This window comes from Saccostrea cucullata, unplaced genomic scaffold, assembly GCF_032062105.1.
Source record: "Saccostrea cucullata isolate Sc308-1 unplaced genomic scaffold, CSIRO_AGI_Scuc_v1 ctg31, whole genome shotgun sequence".
Lineage (NCBI taxonomy): Eukaryota > Metazoa > Mollusca > Bivalvia > Ostreida > Ostreidae > Saccostrea > Saccostrea cuccullata.
In genome coordinates, this window is record NW_026918875.1 from 1,180,257 (window position 1) to 1,203,050 (window position 22,794).

The 22,794-nt window shown below is 31.7% G+C and overlaps 1 protein-coding gene across 1 annotated transcript; it reads right to left on the minus strand.

The window, feature by feature from the left end:
- Positions 1 to 198: 198 nt before the first annotated feature.
- Positions 199 to 22,788, minus strand: LOC134273968 (sodium-independent sulfate anion transporter-like). The gene is made up of 21 exons (XM_062756199.1): positions 22,736 to 22,788; positions 16,124 to 16,391; positions 15,228 to 15,330; positions 9,670 to 9,874; positions 9,151 to 9,236; positions 8,177 to 8,256; positions 7,981 to 8,035; positions 7,797 to 7,893; positions 7,319 to 7,497; positions 6,866 to 6,938; positions 6,726 to 6,776; positions 6,477 to 6,537; positions 6,192 to 6,247; positions 5,325 to 5,465; positions 5,030 to 5,088; positions 4,534 to 4,605; positions 3,536 to 3,635; positions 3,233 to 3,300; positions 2,605 to 2,670; positions 1,484 to 1,571; positions 199 to 1,363 (listed from the first exon to the last, which is right to left on the minus strand). Exons 2-21 carry the CDS (start codon positions 16,369 to 16,371, stop codon positions 1,299 to 1,301), a joined length of 1,953 nt encoding a protein of 650 aa, XP_062612183.1. The 5' UTR covers positions 16,372 to 16,391; positions 22,736 to 22,788; the 3' UTR covers positions 199 to 1,298.
- Between the last annotated feature and the right edge of the window lie 6 nt (positions 22,789 to 22,794).

Below are 22,794 nucleotides of genomic sequence, written 5' to 3' on the forward strand. Positions count from 1 at the left end.
TACATTTGAACCTGCCTGACCGCCATATTTCACTCTCCTTAGTCTGCATTGTCTGACCGCTGGCAATTATTCAACCCGCCTGACCATCACATAGCCTTGCTTCCAGTGTATCCCTTGAAGGGAATCCCTCTGAAAGTTTGTCTTTGTTTCCAACTTTACAAAACAATTGCTGGCTCAGGGATTGAAACAACCTTTATTGTATACATGTACACCTTCCATACCATAAATACTGAAATGATTACAACCCCATGCTAGACAAAATATTTCATTATTACATAAGAATATATGAATATGACTGATTACATTCATCAAATATGTTTTTTTCATTAAATTAAAACTTAAACTAAGTATATATAAAAATGTACATTGTACGCACATTATTTTACTTTTTATATTGCACATATACCATACAGTTCATTAAGCCCAGATTTGCACTTGAACATTAAATGTTATGTTGGTCAAATAAAAAAAGGCAAGACTAAATGTCACTCATATAAATCATTAAACAGAGTCTCATATAGCCCAAATAATTCTTATTTCTTTGGCATAATAGAGTTTATTATACATTTTGAAGAAAAATATGGCAACAAACATTTCTTTGAAAACAATTCATATACAGTTACTTCCCCTGAGAATCGGATGCACAGCATCTTTAAGTAATATTTCTATACGTCAATAACAAGAATTTGGAATGTTCCCATTATGGTTTTGTTCAGTACCAGGTAAAATAAATCAGCATTGTAGATTATTGTTTGTAAATATGAAGTTTGAGTGAATGGTTTAAATACAAACAAATCAATTTACACAGGCACACAATAAATTTAAGTGCTTAATGGCTCTGGTGAGGAATCAATACATCAGACTGTAAACAGCCAGCACTGGTTAGATGCACTGGAACAATACTGGGAGTAAACAACATTCATGATGTCAGTCTTCACAACAATTTAATGTATTGACTGAAAATGTTTCAGACTTGCTGAATATACATTGATTAAAAAATATAACATCAATATGATTAATCTGAATTTTAAAAAGAGTTGTTTAAGTACTCCAATACAATATATATGCACCTTGTAGATCAAAAAAGTTTTATATGACACAAATATAAAAATAAACATGGCATTGGCACATTTTTGTTATAATGATGACTAAAAACTGTCAAGTTTAATGTTTAAAGTATACAAGCTCCAAAGTTGGTGCATCAAAACATTTTACTTCTTGAAAATTTACACAGTACATGTATTATAATTGTAATAATATAATGTAAGAGGTAAAGATGAGAATGAAAGAACTATATATCATAGATGAGAACTGAATTCTACTTTAGTATGTTGTACTGCTGGAAATTCTGGAGTTAATTGTTCTGAAAATATAAAATAAAAAATATCCTGATTATATTCTAGTGATATTAATTGCAGTTTTTCAATCAGTTCACAGAAACTGGGTTTTTAAATCACTCTCTGCTAGACCAATGAACTTGTACCTTGTATGAGCTTGCATCCCTCCTGAACTGTTGAACTCACAAGCAATTCAGGGATATTTGCTCTTCGTATGTGTTCTAGTACATTTTTCTACAAGAACAAACATTTAAACATTCAAATAACAAACCAGCAGTCATTTTAAAGCCTCATATGAGCATTATTTACTTAAAAATTTTAATTACAAGTCTTTAAAAGTGTTGATATTACATGTATAATAATTCTAAGAAATGTACATATCAAAAATTACTTTTGTTCTGCTATATTGTATACAAAGATAACACTGGCAATTAATGGACAGAATAAGCTAAAAATATTGTAGCAGCTTGCTTCATATGCTTTGTTTCTGTGTACATGACTTTTGATTTCCCTTTGAATCAAATACTATTGTATATTTTGAAGATGCCAATATGTGTAAGGTACTGCAAAAGACCAACAAGTTTCCTAAAGGTTCTTTTCTTTCCTGTACATGTATTTACAAAAGAAAAATCCTCAGAATAATATAAATATAATATTGTTTCTTTACAAGATGCTAGGAGCCGGGAGTGGTTATAATTCTTGGAAGAGCAATGGCATAGAGTGACAAACTACATGTACATTTTATAATTTGAGCTTAAAAATGTTGAATGTAAATTAACAATTCTTTATTACTCCTTATCCCCCCCCCCCAAAAAAAAAAGAAAGCCTGAAGCAAGTGTGTCATCTGGAAGGGAAAAGTATTTCCACTGTATATAATGTTGTGCAATTAAAGGACAAAGTTTGCTAAAAGTTCTTACTATTTTGTGAATAAATGGACTCTGGAGGATTAATATGTAAATTTTGATAAGAATTTTTTTTACAGGGTTTGATTGCAGAATATTGTTTTAGAACTGAATGAAATGTACCAGTATTAAAAAACAAGATTGATATCAATCATTTGGTTATTCCCCTTTTTCGCATTTGTCATTTTTTTGTGAAACTCATAATTTAGTCTGGATTTGATGGCCCTACCTAAAATTATAACTAAAAATCAGTTCTGAATAAAAATTTAGACTGGAGTAACAATGTTTCAATATTCTAATTTTATAGGCTGAATCAGTATTAAAATACAATAATCTACATTACAAAAGAATTCATGTATACTTACAGAGAATCCTGCAAACACAAGTTTGGCATCTCTCCTCTTGAAATCTATGATTAACTCTGTGATGCCCTAAAAGGGAAAAAAGAATTGTCTCTTAATTTACCGGGTACTATGTACAGTATTGACTCAGTGGGTCACAAAGGTTTTAAATACATATACATATACATGTACACCAGTATAAGAGGATAAAATTCTGACGGTCATCTAAAATATTTTAGACATTAAAATCATATGTCAATATTCTTGTGAAATTGACTTTTGACCAAGTGACTAATCATCCTTTATGTGTTTAGCATTATATACTGTACAGCCACCCTTCCATTCCATACTATGACACAACAGATAATCATGAATATACAGTTATAATTATCTGATCCAACATTGTGCATTTTTGTTTCCCCTTATTTCGTTTTCCTACTTTATTATTTTCCATGTTCTTTCTATTCAACACCCTGTCTATTCTGACACAAATCTGTGTCTTGGTGCAACTATTTTTAATTACTTATCCTTTTTGCAGAGCAAATCCAACATTTAGCTTTTTCTGAGTACTTTATGATGGTATCGGGCACATACAAAGTACCACTATTCATAAAAAGGGAAACCTGCTGTATTGCTATTCATACATTCATACCTGTATTGAGGTATAATCCAGAGCAGATACACTACTACAGTCCAATACTAAGGAATGGTTTTTCTTTCCTAAAACACAAAAAAGTCTCAAGATAAAAACCATTTGTATTCTGGTAATACATACACATAGCAATAAATAAAAGACTGTATATTCTTCTTGGAAATTGGTAAATGCAGTAAGTGAGCAGGGTCATCACAAAGACAAGAATTCCTTTCTATAAGTATTACTTCCTTTTGACCAATTCGTATACATAATTCTTTGAATATTCAAACTATCGTAGTAAATATCCTTAGGTAAACTCACCCTCTTCATTTTCTTCAATAAGGCGCTCCTGTAAATATTCCACAGAAGGGAACAGTATGCCCTGATCTATCTTCATTACTCTAACATCACCATATTCTACCTGTAAAAATCAAATGCTACTTAATGAATATCAGCAGGTTGTCACTTTAGAACTGTTGATATATGTATCTTTGTGAACAGGGTTAACACAAATGATTTTTGAAACTGAATTACCAGTAAGCCTCTTTGCACCGAATTTTATGAGAAAATGGTTCAACATTTTCGCACTATGTTCATGTGTGAAATGTTCGTTTCAAAATAAATATTTTTTTTAATTTCAAAATTTATTGACAGAGATATTTTTTATGACAATGATCTCCAATCTAGCATCTTGGTTCAAGGTCACTGAAAACAACCCATGAGCTCTAAAGTCTAAGAAAGAGAGAGAGAAAAATGCTCCCAACATATTTTACAATTTCGAGAGAAATGAAAAGTTAACTCTCTCTGATCACTTTAAATTGAGATTTGAGATCTTATGCTTGTAGTTTGAGTTTGTTTGAGCAAAGGTTATAGAAAATATTCTGTGGACAAGGATTTTCCAAAGATATGTATCTAAACCTTGACCTTAAATTTATCAACTTGATTCAAGGTCAATGCACATCCTTTACCCACAAATCTCTACGGAAAAGTTAAAGTCAAATAGGATCAAGGAGTTAGAATTAAAATAAGCTCCAATGATTTTAAAGGAGATCTTTGATCAACATACTTGGTTCAAGGTCACTAAACCCTTTATCCAAAGGCATTCTATGGATGAAGTATGAGTCAGACCAAGGGGAGACAGCTAGCATATGCTAACAGATGGACAATAAGATGGATATACTGATTACTATAGGGCACCTGCAGAGAGGAGTTGCAGTACACAGAGCAATATCCTGTGTAAAGTACATGAAATCCAGCTCTTCTTTGGTTAGAGTAAAATATGGTAAATACAAAATTATATCTATAAAATGAATACATACCCTTATTTTAGGCCTTGCAGATGGATATAGAAGAATGATTAAAGATACTCCTATACCAATCAATATACCATACTGTAAAACAGAGGAAACAGACCATGCAAATAAAGAAAGTAAAGCATGCATACACATATATTTAAGAACTTTGAATACATTAACTTTATGAATTTACAAATAAACATGGTACATACATATGATAACAAACAAGGTACATTTGATGTACACTGTCCAAAGCCAACAGAACAGCTACATGTAGCTACATGTAGATCAAATTAAATGAACTACAAATATTTCGAATGGAATTAACAGCTCTATAGAATGAGTTGTCAAGAGTAATGGTCAGAAATTGAGTGTAAAATTATACATGTATCATGCAAAACATGTATCTGAAAACTTGTGTTGACAATAGTGAATATTAAATGCAAGTAGATTTACTTTGCTTATTTTAAACAAAATAGAAAGCTAATAATTAAGTACAGTCTCTGCATGATTTCCTTACCTCCATTCCTACACCCAGGCAGGATAAAAATGTAATAAATAATGGAATTAAGTCAATTTCTGAAATAAACAGAATATTCTATTAATGCTGAAATTTTTATGTATCTAAATACATTAAGTGATGTAACATACTCAATCAACTATTGAGAACATTCTTCAAAGTTTTATATAGGGGAACGATAATACTGAAAACTGACAAACAGTATTGCAGTACATTCTGATTTTCTGGGTGAGTGCCTTTCAAATCATTTTACTTTCTCTTGTAAATTAAATATTGTCCTCTGTATTATACTCACTGTTGACTTTCCAGAGCTTCTTCACAACACTCACGTCCACCATTTGTATCACAGAAAAGATTATCACAGCTGACAAGGCAGACTTAGGAATGTAGTAAAACAGTGGAGTTAAAGTGTACAGGGCCAGTACAATCAAGACACCTACAATACAATACAATACAATACAGACAAGGCAGACTTAGGAATGTAGTAAAACAGTGGAGTTAAAGTGTACAGGGCCAGTACAATCAAGACACCTACAATACAATACAATACAATACAATACAATACAATACAGACAAGGCAGACTTAGGAATGTAGTAAAACAGTGGGGTTAATGTGTACAGGGCCAGAACAATCAAGACACCTACAATACAATACAGTACAATACAATACAGACAAGGCAGATTTAGGAATGTAGTAAAACAGTGGAGTTAAAGTGTACAGGGCCAGAACAATCAAGACACCTACAATACAATACAGACTGTTAAAAATAGATATATCTAAGTACTAGCACTCTAAAATAAAACAGGAGGTCCATTGGCCTCAATGCTCACCTGAACTTGCTTTAATTTTGAAAAAAGATATTTCTTATTCCCTTAAAATTTTGTCACCTATTGTGACCACCTTAATTCTGTGTCCCAATCTTCACCAACTGGTGTACTTGTAAATCAATATAACTTGTTGTGGTGCAAGTATTTTTTGAGATTTTTAGAGCAAACTTCTAAGGATGCTTTGCAGCAAACTTGGTAAGAATTGATAACCCTATCAGTTTTGAAAATGTTTAAAATGTGATGTTTATACAGTTAGAAGATGGCAAATGGACAGACTTTGATCAGGAAAGCTCACTTATGGTTTTGGCTTAGATGAGCTTAAACGTACACTGACCTGTGAATATCCCTGATGCTGGAGTTTTTACCCCACTTTGAGAATTGACAGCTGTTCTGTAAAAATATCCATAAAATAATAAGAGTACATGCATGTTGACCTTTATATATGATCATATAGAATTTATTTCTGAAAAAAAAAAAGAATTTGCCCTATTCAATTTTTTTGTCTACCATACCTTAAGACATCATTAACATATGATCCTTTATTTGATAAATAATTAAGAGATTAGAATAGTCTACTAGTCTACACATCTATTGTCTCAATGTATGTTTATTTATATACCTTGAGAAGCTGCCAGTGACAGGGTAAGACCCAACAAAAGAGCTTATAATATTGGCTAAACCTGTCAGAAGAAATAAATAATAAAAATATGTGGATATGTATACCAGTAGTACATTGTATTTGTTACTTCATTATCATTTCACATCTGCATAAATATATTCATAAACATTAATTGAATTGATATCCCAACAGATGTTAAAAGATGATACCTTACTTATTTAATAAATACACAATTTATAGGACTTTTACCTATTGCAATGAGTTCCTGACTTGGAAATATTTTGTAATTATTCTGTCTTGCTGTGAATGAAAAAAACAAACATGTTTTACAGTTCTGCTGCTATAAATAAAATCAAACAGAAATGCAAATAAAAGTTATTTGGATTTACCAAATGCTTTTCCTATGGCTATAAGTTCTACCAATCCAAGTAATGGAACTATTCCAAACCCAGCACCAATATCCTGAAGTAATTGTGCATATTGTACAAATTATAGTGAACAAATTACCAATAATGCTCAAATGATATGATCTTTCTCAAGTTTTCAGGAAACAACATCAATTTTTTAAATAACATATAGTTTAATTTTGTTATCTTGAACACCAAGTCATGTAGATTACAAGGAATATGTCAAATTGAGATGCAGATCCCAAACTTGTCATGAATTCAAGTTTTTCCTTTGTAATCCACACTGTTTGATAAGCAAAAGTTTTTGAACAATTCCATCATGTTCAAGATAACTATAATTGACTGTATGATTAATAGCTAAAATATCATCACATTAATTTTTGTTGATGCATGTTGTATTAATAATGGCTTAAAAATAGAAAAAAGAAAACTTACTGAGAATATATCACTAGTTGAGAAAGTGATGTTATCTTGGCTGTAGGAGAAATCTGGTGGCTTGAAGTCCGGTAATCCTCCCTTTATTTTGCCGGTGATAGACAGAGTGTTGTTCTTCCCCTGACTGATCAAAATGGCTGCCACACCAGAGGCTGAGATCACAACAATGGCATTGGATGCTGAACATAAAAGAAACACGAAGCTTGTAGACCACAGCTGTCTGCTGAGTTTAATATTTAAATCCATAATTAATCTTGCAAAAGGGTATTTCAAGTATTTTCTTTCATTTTCTCATGTAAGACTTGGACCCAAACTATTTGTACGTCCACTTTAGCCTCTATGGCATTATTTGAACAAACTTATATCTATACTACATGGAAATGCTTTTAAATTATACAATAAATTTTGACTATTCTGTTCTTGAGAAAGGTGTGTAAGGGGGGTGACTTGCTTAAACCAATGAATACAATTCTCCTACCAGTGCCAATGATCCATATAATGTAGCGACAGATGGCGACACACCGATTTGGTCCGGGACCATCTGGATCATCCTTCCAGTCAATGTTTCGCATTCTCTAAATTACACCAATTTATGCATTAAAGGGACGAGATGAGTTAGCAGTATTTACATTCTATGTCTATACTAGATTTATCTTACATACCTTGAGTAAATAAAGCAAAACAAGGGAAACCAACCCCATGGTCATGTCCCAGACACTACAACAAAAATCAACATACTATAACACATACATGAACATACAATTAAAACACTTACCACCATAAGATTGTCAAATGAATATGTCCCATATGAATGTTAAAAATGCTTTAATTTTATAACTGTGCAGGGTTTTTGCTTACTTGGTCTCGGGAATCTTTTTGCAGGTCTCATAAACCATCTCTGGAAAATCTCTTGGAATATGGTTTAAACCTAAAATTCCCTGAAATAAAACCAGTGTGAAAGAATTGCATGAACACAAGGAATCTGTGAGCGATGCTCATTAGTAATACCCCCTCTCTAATGTAATTATATATTCTTCTGTTGACATTCACTATATGGCATGCCTAAACAAAGAGTGTGCTTATATTTCAAGCATCTTTGCTGAGCTGCTGCTGAGAAAAATGTGATGAAAATTTGTTACAGGTAAATTTGACATTGGATTCAAACAAAAATGAATTTCATTATATGGCATGCTTCAACATAGAGTACATGATAAAATTTAAATCATCTGTAAAGAAAAGTGGCTGAGAAAACTGCAACCAAAAAAATATATACTGTGAAATCACAAATTTTCGTGGAGGTTAAATTTTCGTTGTTTTCAAGGTATGACAAGACCCATGAATTCATGTCCACCACGAATTTGTAAAATGTTACATACATAAGTTCTTATTAATTCTTGATCCACGAAATCAAATCCCCACAAACCAAGAGATTTTCCTAAAACCACGAAATTTGACCCCATGAAAATATGTGATTTTACAGTATTACGGACAGACAGACAGACACACACACACACTGACAGACAGACACATAAGGGTAAAACAATACATCCCCTCTTCTTCAGAGCTGGAGTTTTAAACAAAAAAATCACTGTAAAAGTGGAAACTTTGATGATGTTTACCGGTAAACATTGACAAAATTGACAAAATACAAAATTTTAATAATCATCAAAATTTTTACCCATAAACCTTCAAATTCTTGATTAGGACTAAGAGTAAGGTTTATTACTATTAGATCACCAAAGTTTCCACTCACCATATTATTTCTAATACATGTATACTGAAATCATCAAACTTTTGACCCTTCATTATAACCATGTTAACAGTATTATTACCTTAACTTGACCAAAACCAATAGTAATAGCTGCTGCAGAAGTGAATGCATTGATCACTGGGTATGAAATGAAGTTAACTAGTATACCTACAAATATAAAAGTAAAATTTCTAAGGAGAAAAAAAAACACAAATCATAATGCAAAAGTCGTCAAATATCCTCTGTTTCACAATGTGATTATGCTATTCAAAGGGACATTCAAAATAATTTTTGAACTTAGATTGAACAAAATCTTTACCACTCCTGAGACAATAAAGTCTTAAGAAAATCTTTTCTTCAAATACTGTAAACAAACTTTTATTCAAAATACATATCCATGAGTTTTGCTACTTTCTTTTATTAGCAAATATTACATATCTTGAATGAATTATTCACCGAGGTTTCTATGTAAAATTTTGCCTCTGTCATAGTAAATAATTGCACATGTGTTCCAAAGAATCAAGAATAAAATATTTCCTATATAATTCATATTTAGTTGGTTTACAGAAGTAATTAGATATAGATTGTTTATAAAACTGACCTAGATTAAAGAGCCCTAACAGAAGCTGGACACAGCCTGTGATGAGACAGAGGACAATGGCGTAAGTGGCGTCTTCTTCAATCGGTGAAGTAGCGAAGGTGGCCGTCATTAGAGACATGATGGCTGTAGGTCCCAGAGTGATGTCCTTGGCAGTCCCAAAGAAACAGTAAACAAAGCAGCCCATGAAAGCTGAGTACAAACCATACTGAAAAAATAATAATAAAAAATGCAGAGTATGAATGCAAAGTAAAGGCCAAACTGTCAAAACAATATTAATAATATGAAGCAGCCAAGGAGCACCGAGTAGTAGAGGCCATACTGTAAGTACAACATAAGTCTCCATATGTGTATTGACTACAGAATGATATATTTTATGGCTAATAATGCTTCTGTGCTTCTTCTGCATGAAATGTTAAAAAGTTTAGGAAGTTGAAAAGTTTTCATCAGAATGTGTTTCAGCATTTGAAGTTTGATAAAAAAATATCTTAATTAGTTTTTTTTTTAAACTGAGCTAAACACAAATGTAAGAAAAGTGAGGTCAAGGTCAAAGCAAAATTAAAGGTAAAAAAAATATTGATGCAGTTGAATAGCTCTCAACTATGTGTCTCAACAGATTATGAAGTTTTCATGAAACTGAGTTAATCAAAATTTAAGTAAAAGTGAGGTCAATGTTAAAGGAAAGGTCAAGGTCAAAATATACATTGCATTTTATATGACAAATATGAAGCAAATATCCTGGATAGTTTTCTCCTTCAAAAGTACCTTCTTATTGGGCATGTTTTAAATGTATGTTAGGCAGATTGATACATTTTTTTTTTACACAATTCATTGTAATGTAGGCAACGCATGTTAAGAGCCATTCTCTGTAATGATTTGAAATTTTATATAGGAGCTGTGGCACGCATAGTCTCAGAATTTCTCCAAATTCTCTATGATGAATGTCATTGATATCCTAAACTGAAATCAGGCAAAAATTGGTTGCTATGTTTTATAGTTACCATGGCAACATGTCTTAAAGTTCGAAAAATGGCATTTTTAAACATGTTTAGAGCCCCATAGTTAACATTTGCGGCAAAGCAAACAATTGTCAATGACTGTTTCCAAAAGTTGAAGGTCAGATGTCTCAAATGCATGATAAACATGTTTGGTAAATCAACTATTACATACGTTACTATGGTAACAAAGTATTCAAAAGTAAAAAAAATATTCATTGAATTTTATTTAGTTATACACGTAAAAATAAAAAGCAATTATAGGATAAAATGTGACCAAATAATAGAAAAAGAGCCTTGAAACACATACCAAGAAAAAAATATGATATTTCATTTTGGTTGGCAATGGTTGCCAAGGTTTTTATACCACAGAGAGCCTTCAAAGTAACACTATGTATGTTTAAATCTGATCCTATCTTTTAAAAAAAAGCACATTTCCTCATAACTAATGACCAATTTCATAAGATGTTGGTGTGCTCCAAATTTTCCCATTTGAAAAAATTCAGATTAGATTCTTTAAATAGAGGGTTGCTATGGAAATAAGCAGAAAATATATGCTTAAAAACCTGAAAAATATTTTGTTTCCTTGGATACGTACCCTTAAATGTAGATTCCCAAAACTTTTATGATTGATATTTATTAACAGCTAGTTTGACTTTTAATTTTGACTATCATCCAATCTCTAAGTGGATGCAAGAAGTTGGCACACAGGGTTTAATATTGATATAAAGTTCACAAAATCGAACATTTTCCCTTCTTGGTAACCATAGCAACAGTGTTGTTTTATTCATCAAATTTTATCAATATATGATATTCAACTTCAGTTCTAACAGATAAGTACTATTCAAGCTGAGTCCTTTAATTTGTTTCTTGATTATATGGCAATTTAATTCTTAATGCAGCGGAAAATAATTCACTTTTAAGCACTGGTACTTTGTTTCCATGGTAACACTACAAAGTAGCAATTATACTCAATTTTTCTTATGGTTTTGGTGTTGCAATGTCCGAAGGATGCATATTTGCCAGTCTTGAATTTTCATGTTTTTCCTCAAGACAGTAGCATTAACCCAATCTTAGTTACTGGTTTTGCATGGTTACACTGTGTTACCATGGCAACCATTGAAGTTATTTATAGAATAATTTTGCTTATACTTATATACTTAAGGTCAAACATTTTCATTGTTTTTCTTAAGTCGTTGATTGAGTTTGAGCATATAACACCTACCATTAGTGAATACTGAGCGTTTTTCAGCATATTTCAGCATTTTAAATGTATTCCAAATGTACCCTTGGTTACCGCTTACTTAGAGATATATTCTAAACAGTTTCTTTACAGTATAAGTGACATCAAGGTGTCATATTTTTGTGAGAATGGTTTGTTTGCTTTTTCTAGTTTTTATTAAGCCACAGTCAAGATTTAAAGTGGCTGAAAATCTCGATTTTTCAAACTTTTCCGGCTGTTGCCATAGCAACCGAGACACGTAGCAACGAAATTTTGTTTGATATTTGTTTCTGGTGTCAAGTACTAAGCATGGGTGAAGTTTCATCAAAATCGGTGACCATGCGTGGCAACGAAGTTTAAGTGGTTACAGAGAATGGCTATTAAAAAGTATAAACTACATGTATATATAATATAGACAAATATTAGACATGTTACTACAAAATTGGATTATTTCAAATGAATGCTTATAATACATGTATATGAAGGCATTTTATTTGATAAAAAGTGATGTTCAAAAGTGAAGTGGATTAGTTTTCAAACCAGAAGTCTCTGTCGAGACTGAAGCTCTACTGGTTTGAACTTAAAGCAAAGGAAGAGAAAAGTACTTAAGGGGGGACCTATGTCCGAAAAGTCTTTGTGTGAAATTTTCAAAACTTTGACATTTCTTTCCTGACCACTTGATCTTAATTTTTAGGTATTAAAAACAATACCTTTATATGCTTATTTTTACACAGGAGCACGTGCAAAAACAGTGTGAAATGCTAAAAATAGATTATTTTCAGACGTTATTGTTCTACTCCAAATATGCGCTAAAAAGAACCAAAAATGTCAAATCACAATCGAAATCAACAGGTATTTAATTTATATGACTTGTATCTTCACAATGAAGGCAAATTCATTGTAATTCATCTCGCATGAAAAATTATACAGGAGCACAATGTAAGTATCACCCCGTTTTTCTTGTGGTATTTTTTACAATTCCGACATGCATAACAGGTTATACCTTAAAAATTCTTTGTGTGAAAATGTGGTAATTCATATTTTTTGAAAGAAATTACCCCTCTCTTTATTTTAACAAGGAAAAAAGTATACCTTTATGATAAAATAAACGAGAAATATAACGTTTTCTTTTATTTTCGTACTCTTTTGTCATAAATATTGACCTTTCTGCACTAAAAAAAGGTAAGTTAGCACTGACAAACATCTGAATGTAAAACTATTTTGCAAAACACGTGTATTTTGTTTTGATAAGAAATAATGTAAACAGATATACTCTTTTTTTCTTCATTCTAATCATTCTGCCCCCCCCCCCTCCCCGTCAACAACCAACACCTAATAGGAATGACTTTATACAATAAAATCTACATACACTATAAATCAATAAGTAGATATAGGTACAAGTACATTTCTTTATTATTCTTAGTTCTATCCAGAAAATACTATTAATGGTAATCATAAAATTAAACATATTTCCCTAATTTAAGCCGCTATCTTTGCTGAATTTTATCTTATATTTTTTGCATTTTTATATCAGCATATCATAGAGGTATTTCTTCACAACTGAAATTGCTATGAATTATCAACCAAAGGAAGAGAATTCTGATATTTTCAAACTCCATAAATCAAATAAAACTGTTTTAAATGATGAAAAAAAATTTCTTTTTGTAAAATGAGTACGTTTTTGATTAATAACAATGTTATGCCTATAATCACAGTTGCAAAAGTCAGCGGGAAAAAAAAACAAACGTCGCTATTGTGACGTCACATAACGCTGCTTTAACGTCGAACGACATAGGTCCCCCCTTAAGCAGCTGGGATATGAAACTTTACAACAGCAATAAATAGAATAATGATCGTTGATAAAGTCTCTTTATGTATCTTAATGTAGTCTACTTGTGTGCCAAGTTATATTGAAATCAGACCAAAACTGTAGCCAGTAGCATTTAGAAACAATTTTACAGATATTTCTATTTTTAGTAACCACGGCAACACCGTTCATTGAAATCAAAAACCTATACACAGAATTATATATCTTAGTGTATTCTACTGGTGTGCCAAGTTATATTGAAATCAGACCAAAACTGTAGGAGGAGTAGCATTTTGAAACAATTTTACAGAAATTACTATTTTTAGTAACCACGGCAACACCGTTCGTTGATATCAAAAACCAATACACAGATTTATGTATCTTGGTGTAGTCTACTTGTGTGCCAAGTTATGCTGAAATCAGACCAAAACTGTAGGAGGAGTAGCATTTTGAAAGAATTTCACAGAAATTTCTATTTTTAGTAACCACGGCAACACCGTTCATCGAAATCAAAAACCGATACACAGAATTATGTATCTAAGTGTATTCTACTTGTGTGCCAAGTAATACTGAAATCAGACCAAAACTGTAGGAGGAGTAGCATTTTGAAAGAATTTCACAGAAATTTCTATTTTTAGTAACCACGGCAACACCGTTCATCGAAATCAAAAACCGATAAACAGAATTATGTATCTAAGTGTATTCTACTTGTGTGCCAAGTAATACTGAAATCAGGTTAAAACTGTAGGAGGAGTAGCATTTTGAAACAATTTTACAGAAATTTCTATTTTTAGTAACCACGGCAACACCGTTCATCGAAATCAAAAACCGATATACAGAAATATGCACGTTAGTGTAGTCTACTTGTGTGCCAAGTAATACTGAAATCAGACCAAAACTGTAGGAGGAGTAGCATTTTGAAAGAATTTCACAGAAATTTCTATTTTTAGTAACCACGGCAACACCGTTCATCAAAATCAAAAACCGATAAACAGAATTATGTATCTAAGTGTATTCTACTTGTGTGCCAAGTAATACTGAAATCAGGTTAAAACTGTAGGAGGAGTAGCATTTTGAAACAATTTTACAGAAATTTCTATTTTTAGTAACCACGGCAACACCGTTCATCGAAATCAAAAACCGATACACAGAATTATGTATCTTAGTGTAGTCTACTTGTGTGCCAAGTAATACTGAAATCAGACCAAAACTGTAGGAGGAGTAGCATTTTGAAAGAATTTCACAGAAATTTCTATTTTTAGTAACCACGGCAACACCGTTCATCAAAATCAAAAACCGATACACAGAAATATGTATCTTAGTGTATTCTACTAGTGTGCCAAGTTATATTGAAATTAGACCAAAACTGTAGGAGTAGCATTTTGAAAAATTGTTTACAGACAGACGGACAGACAGACAGACAGACGGACAGACGGACGGACGCCGGACGCATTACTATCGCATAAGCTCTTCTGGTCTCTGACCAGTAGAGCTAAAAATTAAATTAAATGTAACAAAAAATGGTATATTACATTACCTGAGGTTGAAGATTTGCAATTTTAGCGTAGGCCAATCCCTGAGGAATAACTGTTAGTCCTACCGTCAAGCCAGCAATCACATCACATTGTAAATGACGTAGACTACAAAAAGGAAATAATGTCATCTCCTTTTCTTCACAATTATAGTAGCTTGATTAAGGCATTTTTTTTAAAATAATAATGCTGTTTATAATTTATGTTCATATCAGAATTATATCTCAGTCATCCATTATGCTGATTGAAGACAAACTTGGCAACTAAAGGACCAAGAAGTACTGTAAATAAAAGTTCTTGAAATACTGTAGATGTAGTTTTTTCCACGTGGTATTAATGTAAGCGGTCACAAATTTTCCACAGAAATTTGTCCAAGCGAACGTAATATAAATGTAAGGCATATAGTGACAATCTAGAAAATCCACATAATTTTCCACCTGCAGATTAAACAGAAATTAAGATTCCGCGGAATTATGACTCCGTGGAAATAAGTACGTCTACAGTATAAGAGTAGAAAGCTTTCTTTTATAAAAAGCAAATTTTTTCTGCAAAAATGTTTCATTAAGATTATCAATAAATCATTTTATAAGCATGTGAAATAAGTAATGTCTGCTTATTTTTTTATGATAATTTGGTTTATTTTTTTATTTGCACAGATTTTATCAGCTCAAATGCACTAGTTTTTTGGTCACTTTTCTTTAAATTATTTTTTTTTATCATGAGTGTTTATTTCCATCAACTTCTTAAACTGGTTCAAACAATAAATAAATAATAAAAATCAGGCATAAAAAATTTAAGGCTATGAAAATGGATTTTTTTTGGAGTTGTGGGATTAAAGTAAAAAAACAATTTACACAAAACTTTATTATGATAATCATTATACATTTTTAATTTCTTGTACCTGTATTGTGGAAGCCACTTTGTGATAGGAAGTTTGGTTTTCAGGTTATCCTTGCTGCAGCATTCATTGAGCTGCTTTTTAGCTGTCCTCTTGACTAACACAGTAAACCCCATGCTGTCCCCTGCCTCCTCCTGAGATGTCTCCGGTACACTGATACTCTGACTGCGCTCCCCAGAATAGTTCGAGTTGGTTCTCCTTCTGGACTGGTCCCCCAGAAGTGGCTCTCGTTCCCCAGAGTTGCGACTCATGGTTCTGTGCTGCAGTCATCCTTTTATATATGCAAGAAGAAATTGATAAATTTATGGGGACAAGTTCAAAAGAGGCAAGGTTTGTTTGAATAAAGGAGAGATAACACACTGCAGCCATATGCTTCTGGTCTACGAAGTGATTGTTCTGTTAAATATTTTTAGTTAAAACAAATACATGTATATACAAATTTAATAATAAAAAATTTAATAATCAAACAACAGAGGTTTAACAATCTGATCATTTTTAACTTTTTTTTAAAGCTTGATATTGTCTGAAAATATCACTTTTTTTTAGGATAATTAACAGAACATTAATTCTTTGAAAGTTTGTGAATTAACAAGAAGACCTTTTACAAGTACACAATGATCAGTCTAAACCTAATTTATGTTAATGTCTTATCCATTTTTTTCTCTTTTTTTAACAAAAATATATCAAAGCCAGAAATGAGATTGGATTTTTATGCAAAACTCCATATGATTTTTTTTGTTATTCCCACAATTAACTATGCACAACTGAAAATAGTATGGGTTTGTTCATTAGTTTTTTTTTTAAGGGGGGGGGGGTCTGCAGGAATGTGGTTATTATTTTTTAATATATGTGAACTTAGGGTTCCATCTTTGAGATCTTGTAGCACAATATCTCAAGCATTTGGATATCTCCCAGATTTTTTTGGTCCCACTGAGTTCAAGATAGTGAGGTATGAATATTTTCAATAAATAAATGCATTTCATGATAAAATCAAAAGGAGTTAGAAAAGCTTAACTATATAAAAAAGAGAATTATCTATTATTTTTCTATATTTTTTTTTAAAACTCATGTGATAATTATCACTGAATACAGAATAAATGGTAAGTAATATGGTAACAGAAAATGAGCTTATAAGGAAAACAAAATGAAATTTAAATTCAAATTTACATAAAACTGGAGAATGAACTTGAATTGATAAATATTTAACCTTAGTTATTATTAACTTGTCTCCATTTTGCATAGTAGGATGTCCAAAATTCCATATGCAGGGTCTACATTTAATTTAACTGACATCCTCCTCCATGGCTCATCAAACAAGATTGAGACATAAAAATCGGAATCATTAAACATTTTGTAAATTACATTTTATGAGAGCATTTCCAAAATGAAAAATAAATTCTGACTTATAGAACTTATAAAATATATTATAGAAAAATATTCCTAATAATCAGTTATCTCTCAAATACCAGGTTCGCACTTTTTAGGTCTACATGTACCTATAATTTATCAATTATTCCCTCTTCTACATTAAACGTTTTACACGTAAATCCACAAGGACTCTTCTCTCTAGGTATGATAGAAATTTTCCCCTTATCTTGGAGGTGGTCCTAAATGCAGTCCTTATCAATGATAATTATTGGAGAGCTCTTGAAATCTCAGATCACTCTGCTTTACCTGCAGTTGTAAAGTCTTTTGTTTCTTTCATCTTGATTTCTATTTCCCTTTGTAATTTACAACATATTTACCAGCTGTTCAGGTGTTTTTGATGTTTTCAAAGACCCACTTTTACAAGACTCTACCAAAAAGTAATATATAGTTTGTATACAAAATGTCCATTTCAAGTTTGTTTTCCATAAGACTTGCTTTGAACATCCAAAACTCAATAGCTTAGGTTCAGGGATATTCTAGTTTGTCTTAAACAATTGTAAGCCTGTTGTCCTAAAGACCTAAAAATTTATGACATATTTTGGTAAAGTTTCCTAAAATAAAATGTCCTTAGTCCTATTATTCATGTTTACACCAATAGTGCATATGAGTACTACTTGATCTGCATTCTTATGTAAAAAGTAGGTGATCTTGAAAAACACGAGGCTCCAAGAGCCAGAATTGCTCACCTGGCTGTACTAAATCAAGGTATTGGTTTTTTGTGAACTCAACGCACTTAATGTCTTTCCGCGATCTATAAGAGTTTAACAGCAAAATCCATTTTTTGCTACAGTAAACCCTAAATATCTGCCCAATCAGAAAATAAAATAGGAATGCACAATGACATCATGAAATAAAAATTCTGTGAGATTTACAAATAGATCTCTGAGAGTTATTCAGGGTTTCCTTAATATTTGCATTCCTGACAATTTATTGAAAGGGGCATAAAATTTTACTGACTATTGAGAACTACAGCATAATGCTTCCTATCAAAATTGTACAGATAATTAAACTAACATGAGATACTTACTATTATATTCAGTGATGCACATCAGAATTTCAACAGAACACATCTAAATTACTTAAGATTGGATCTAAGAGCATATCTTGAATTACTCTATACTCAAGGCATTTATTACAATGCCCATTTTCCAATACTTTTTTAAAAGCAAATCAAGATTAGAAAGAAGATCATTATCTTTATAGATTTACATTTTACAATATCTTGGAAATATCTCCTTTGCAGACACATATTTTACTAAATTTTGAACTCTTTTACTGAGCACTTTGAACTTCTAGCTGATAATAAATATCTGCAATAGCCTACATTATAAAAGTGCATGAAAATTATTGAGCCGCTAGAATTGTGTCAAATGTTTCCATCACCTACTAGACATCCAACTAATGCAAATACTAGTACATGCAGCAGTCTAATGGCTGCCCAAATCTTTTATCATACAGGTCACTAACTGTGCTTTCAGACTACATGTACATGTATTAAAAAAACTTTAATTTTTATTTTGACCAGAAACAGAGAACTGTTTAAATATTTTACATCTGATTGTGCTGAGATTGTATAATTCACAAAAAATCAAAGTAATCGAGAAATTTTTTTTTGAAACACTTATGCCCCCTCCCCCTTGATATACATGCAAAGAAAATGAATGGAAACTGCAAATAATTGGATTTTTTCTCTAAGTCCTAGGGGCATAACTCTGTCAAAAATTGCTCGATCAAACCCAAAACAGAATATGACCTAGATATTCTTATATTAAATCTATTTTATTACCAAATATCATTCTCAGTATGTGCAACCTCTGAAAAAAAAATGAACGGAAACTGCAAATAACTGGAATTTTTCTCGGTCTAAGGGACATAACTCTGTCAAAAACTGCAAATAATTGGAATTTTTTCTAAGTCCAAGGGACATAACTCTGTCAAAAATTGCTCGATTGTACCCAAAATAATTTTGACCCAGATATTATGATAAATTTGTTTATCAAATTTCATTTCAGTTTGTGCAACCTCTACAAAGAAAATGAACAGAAACTTGGTGGACTGACAGACTGACAGACAGAGAGTTGCAAAGCAATATGCCCTCCCTTCTCCAAAGAGCCCTGGCTTAAAAAAGATTTTCTTGATGTTAAAAATACATCTTATTGGACAACAATCAAAATTTAATTACTTTTAATTGTATAACCATGATAAAGTGCCAGGGATGGACAATTTTGCTTCATTATATATATACATTTATATTTCATTTGCTTTATCCATAAAGTTTAAATATATTCTAAACATTACAGGAAATGAAAATCATTTTGCTGTAAACATCAATTCATTAAAAGTGTGTTTGCTATCAACATGTTTAACAGCTTTACAAGTTATATAAACTTCACATTTATAGCTCCACTGCTCATGATGTAAGGTGTCTGTCACAAATCTGATTGTCTGTATGTGAAAGATCTTTCAAAATGTTCCTCATTCTTATAGTTTTTGTCCATTTGATATATAATTTAATTTAAGTTGTAACATATCATTTGATTGAAAAAAATGATTCTATCCATTTTATATAACATAACTTGCCTACGTCACAATGAGTTACGTCAAAAAATATATTACTCCACTTGACGTTACTTTTAAAATATGCTATATTTGAAGCCTTTTTCTGGAGGAAAAATTGTCTCATTGTCTACACTGAAATTAAATTATAAGGAATGAAGCTTATTTTAACTTATGTCATATCGTATAACATAAGTTGAAATAAGCTTCATTCCTTAAATAAACTCTAATTTTAAAACACTGAAATAAAGGAATGACATTTCTCCAAATCAAATACCGTTTGTCCAACACATTGTGAAAATTGTCCGTTCTATGTTTAATTCTGACTCATTTCCAACGAAATTGGTTTCTAATGATATTTTCTCATTAAATAGCACATAATTCTGTCACAATTTATATCTTTATCACATTTTGCATGTTAAGCTCCATTTTGATATCATTCATGCAGTAGCAAAATTGCTATAACTTGTTGAAGTATGAGGGTGTTGGACGCATTTCACCCTAAAGCAAAAACATAGAGATATGAGAAAAAAGATAACAAATACAATGTACTTCTGATATCTATAGCACTTGTCCAGGGTACACTTGTCTGCTTCTTTCTGGGTGCATGGGTTTAAAAAAGTTTTTATGTTCTAATTTTTGTACGTACACCCACCTAGGTAAATCAGAAAAAAATAGCACAAAACACAGTGGGCTGTGTTAGCTAAAAAAAGAAATCTATTCTACTTGCTGAACATTCCATGACCCTCACTTGGTTCATTCAAACCTAAGTCATATTTCTGATACAAATGATAATTTTTTGACATAATGATCTTGATGCTAGGCTATGGACATAAAATATACATAAAAAAGTTTAACTAAATTGTTTTTATCAAGTAACTTTACAATACATCTACCTAATTGCATGTTTATAAACCCCATAACTAATAGTATACAATTAAAGTATATCATTGAGGGAGTTAGCAAGATTCCAGTTTCCCAAGACCAGGACTATTTCCCGAGGTGCAATGCGGTAGTAAAATCTAAAGTAGAAGTAAAATCTAGAGGATTACGGATATTTGGGGAATTAGCTTCAGAAGCAGGCATTAGCTCATTTAACTAACGCATGGGGAATTAGTCAATTCACTGAGATTTCTAGGGAATTATTCACATTTTACTGCCTTACTTTTATATGGGGAAAAATCAGTAGAGGTATAATAATTATTATTAACATATATAATATCAAATTAGTGACAATGAATGTTAGATTTTTGCTGTTTAACTTTTATGTATAGGAAATAATTGCAATAGACCATAGTATTACAGGGTTTTGAATTTGAGCCCCCTCAGGGCTGAATCTCCATGCAGGTGCTCTACAAACTGAGCTGCAAACTAATCCACCCTGTCTGACTGCCCCATTTCTTCCTCCTAGAACATGTTGAAGGTCTTCAGCCCTCAGACACCAACCCAGGCTCTTCCCTGGCATTCTGTCTTTCACTTGACACTTCCAGTGCCTGGCACAACAACAATTTTATTGAGCACTTACAAAGACAAAATGTATGGCTGGACCATGAATTGAACCTGGGACCCCTGCATCACCAGTCAGGTGCTCTACCAACTGAAAAAACCAACTGATCAAACCAGTCTAACCACCAGGTATAATATAGGCTTACAGTACTTTCAATCAGAAATATTTGTTGGGAATTTAACTTCATTCATTGCATTTTAAACAATATTAACTAAAGCAACAAAATCAAAAATACCATATGAAATTTTTATCTCTATATTGAATAGGGATTTTTTTCAAAGAACAAAATTTAATGGAATGAATTCTTTTTAATTGTCAATTAAACAAAATTTTATCCCCTTATTAACCACTCATCAAGATTAGTATGGAATCACTCTGAGACTGCAATGATGACATATATACCAGGCATTTGCCATCACCATCTCATGAAGTTCAAATTGAAGCCTCTCTCCACAAAAAAAATTAATTAGACAAAAATGAAAACATGTCTAACTTCCAAATAGTCAATGATACCTTAATTTTTTATATTCCTCGTAGTTAATTAATTATACACAACACACGTTCTCAAGCAGAAAGTGCATGTAATTGTGTGGGTCTCCCACTGGGTGAGTGGGGGTGGGGATTCAATGTTGATTGTTTGATTGAGGATTGAGCTTATTTTATCCTTTATAGTATTTGTGCCAGTTTATGAAACTTGTAAATATTAGTTTATATACAGTGTATACATCTGCTATCCCATTTTTTTCTCTCTTTTTTTTTTTTTTTAGATTAGGCTCTATATATGATTTTAATTAGTTCCTCCTTCCCGAGTTGTCTATTTAAAACCCTCTCAAGTTTGTTTTCCTTTGTAATTTACAAATAAGTATTTCAAATGATAGCTATATTAATTACAAAGGAATTTCCACCTCTGTTGATCAAGTGATGAGTGTATAAAGAAATATCAAAACCCAACACTTTACATTACGGTTGTTCCTTATTTCGTGAACGTCCTCAGAAAGAAATAAAACATCTAATCGCTTTGCAACTGTTTCTAGGAATGTATAAAAAAATATTAATATACATTAATATTGTCAACCTAAAATTAGTCCTTTAAATGTTCACTGTACTTCTGAAAGAAAACCTACCCATCCAAAATTTTGAGATAGGGAGCAAAGTGCTTCGTGACATTCGGAACTCCTCTATC

Excerpts from the sequence above, each read along its gene's own strand:
- LOC134273968 (XM_062756199.1), bottom strand. The coding sequence starts at position 16,371 with ATGAGTCGCAACTCTGGGGAACGAGAGCCACTTCTGGGGGACCAGTCC. Across the intron at positions 15,331-16,123 it reads AAGTGGCTTCCACAATACAG|TCTACGTCATTTACAATGTG; the intron begins GTACAAGAAATT and ends TCCTTTTTGTAG. Across the intron at positions 1,572-2,604 it reads TTGTGTTTGCAGGATTCTCT|AAAAATGTACTAGAACACAT; the intron begins GTAAGTATACAT and ends TTGTTCTTGTAG.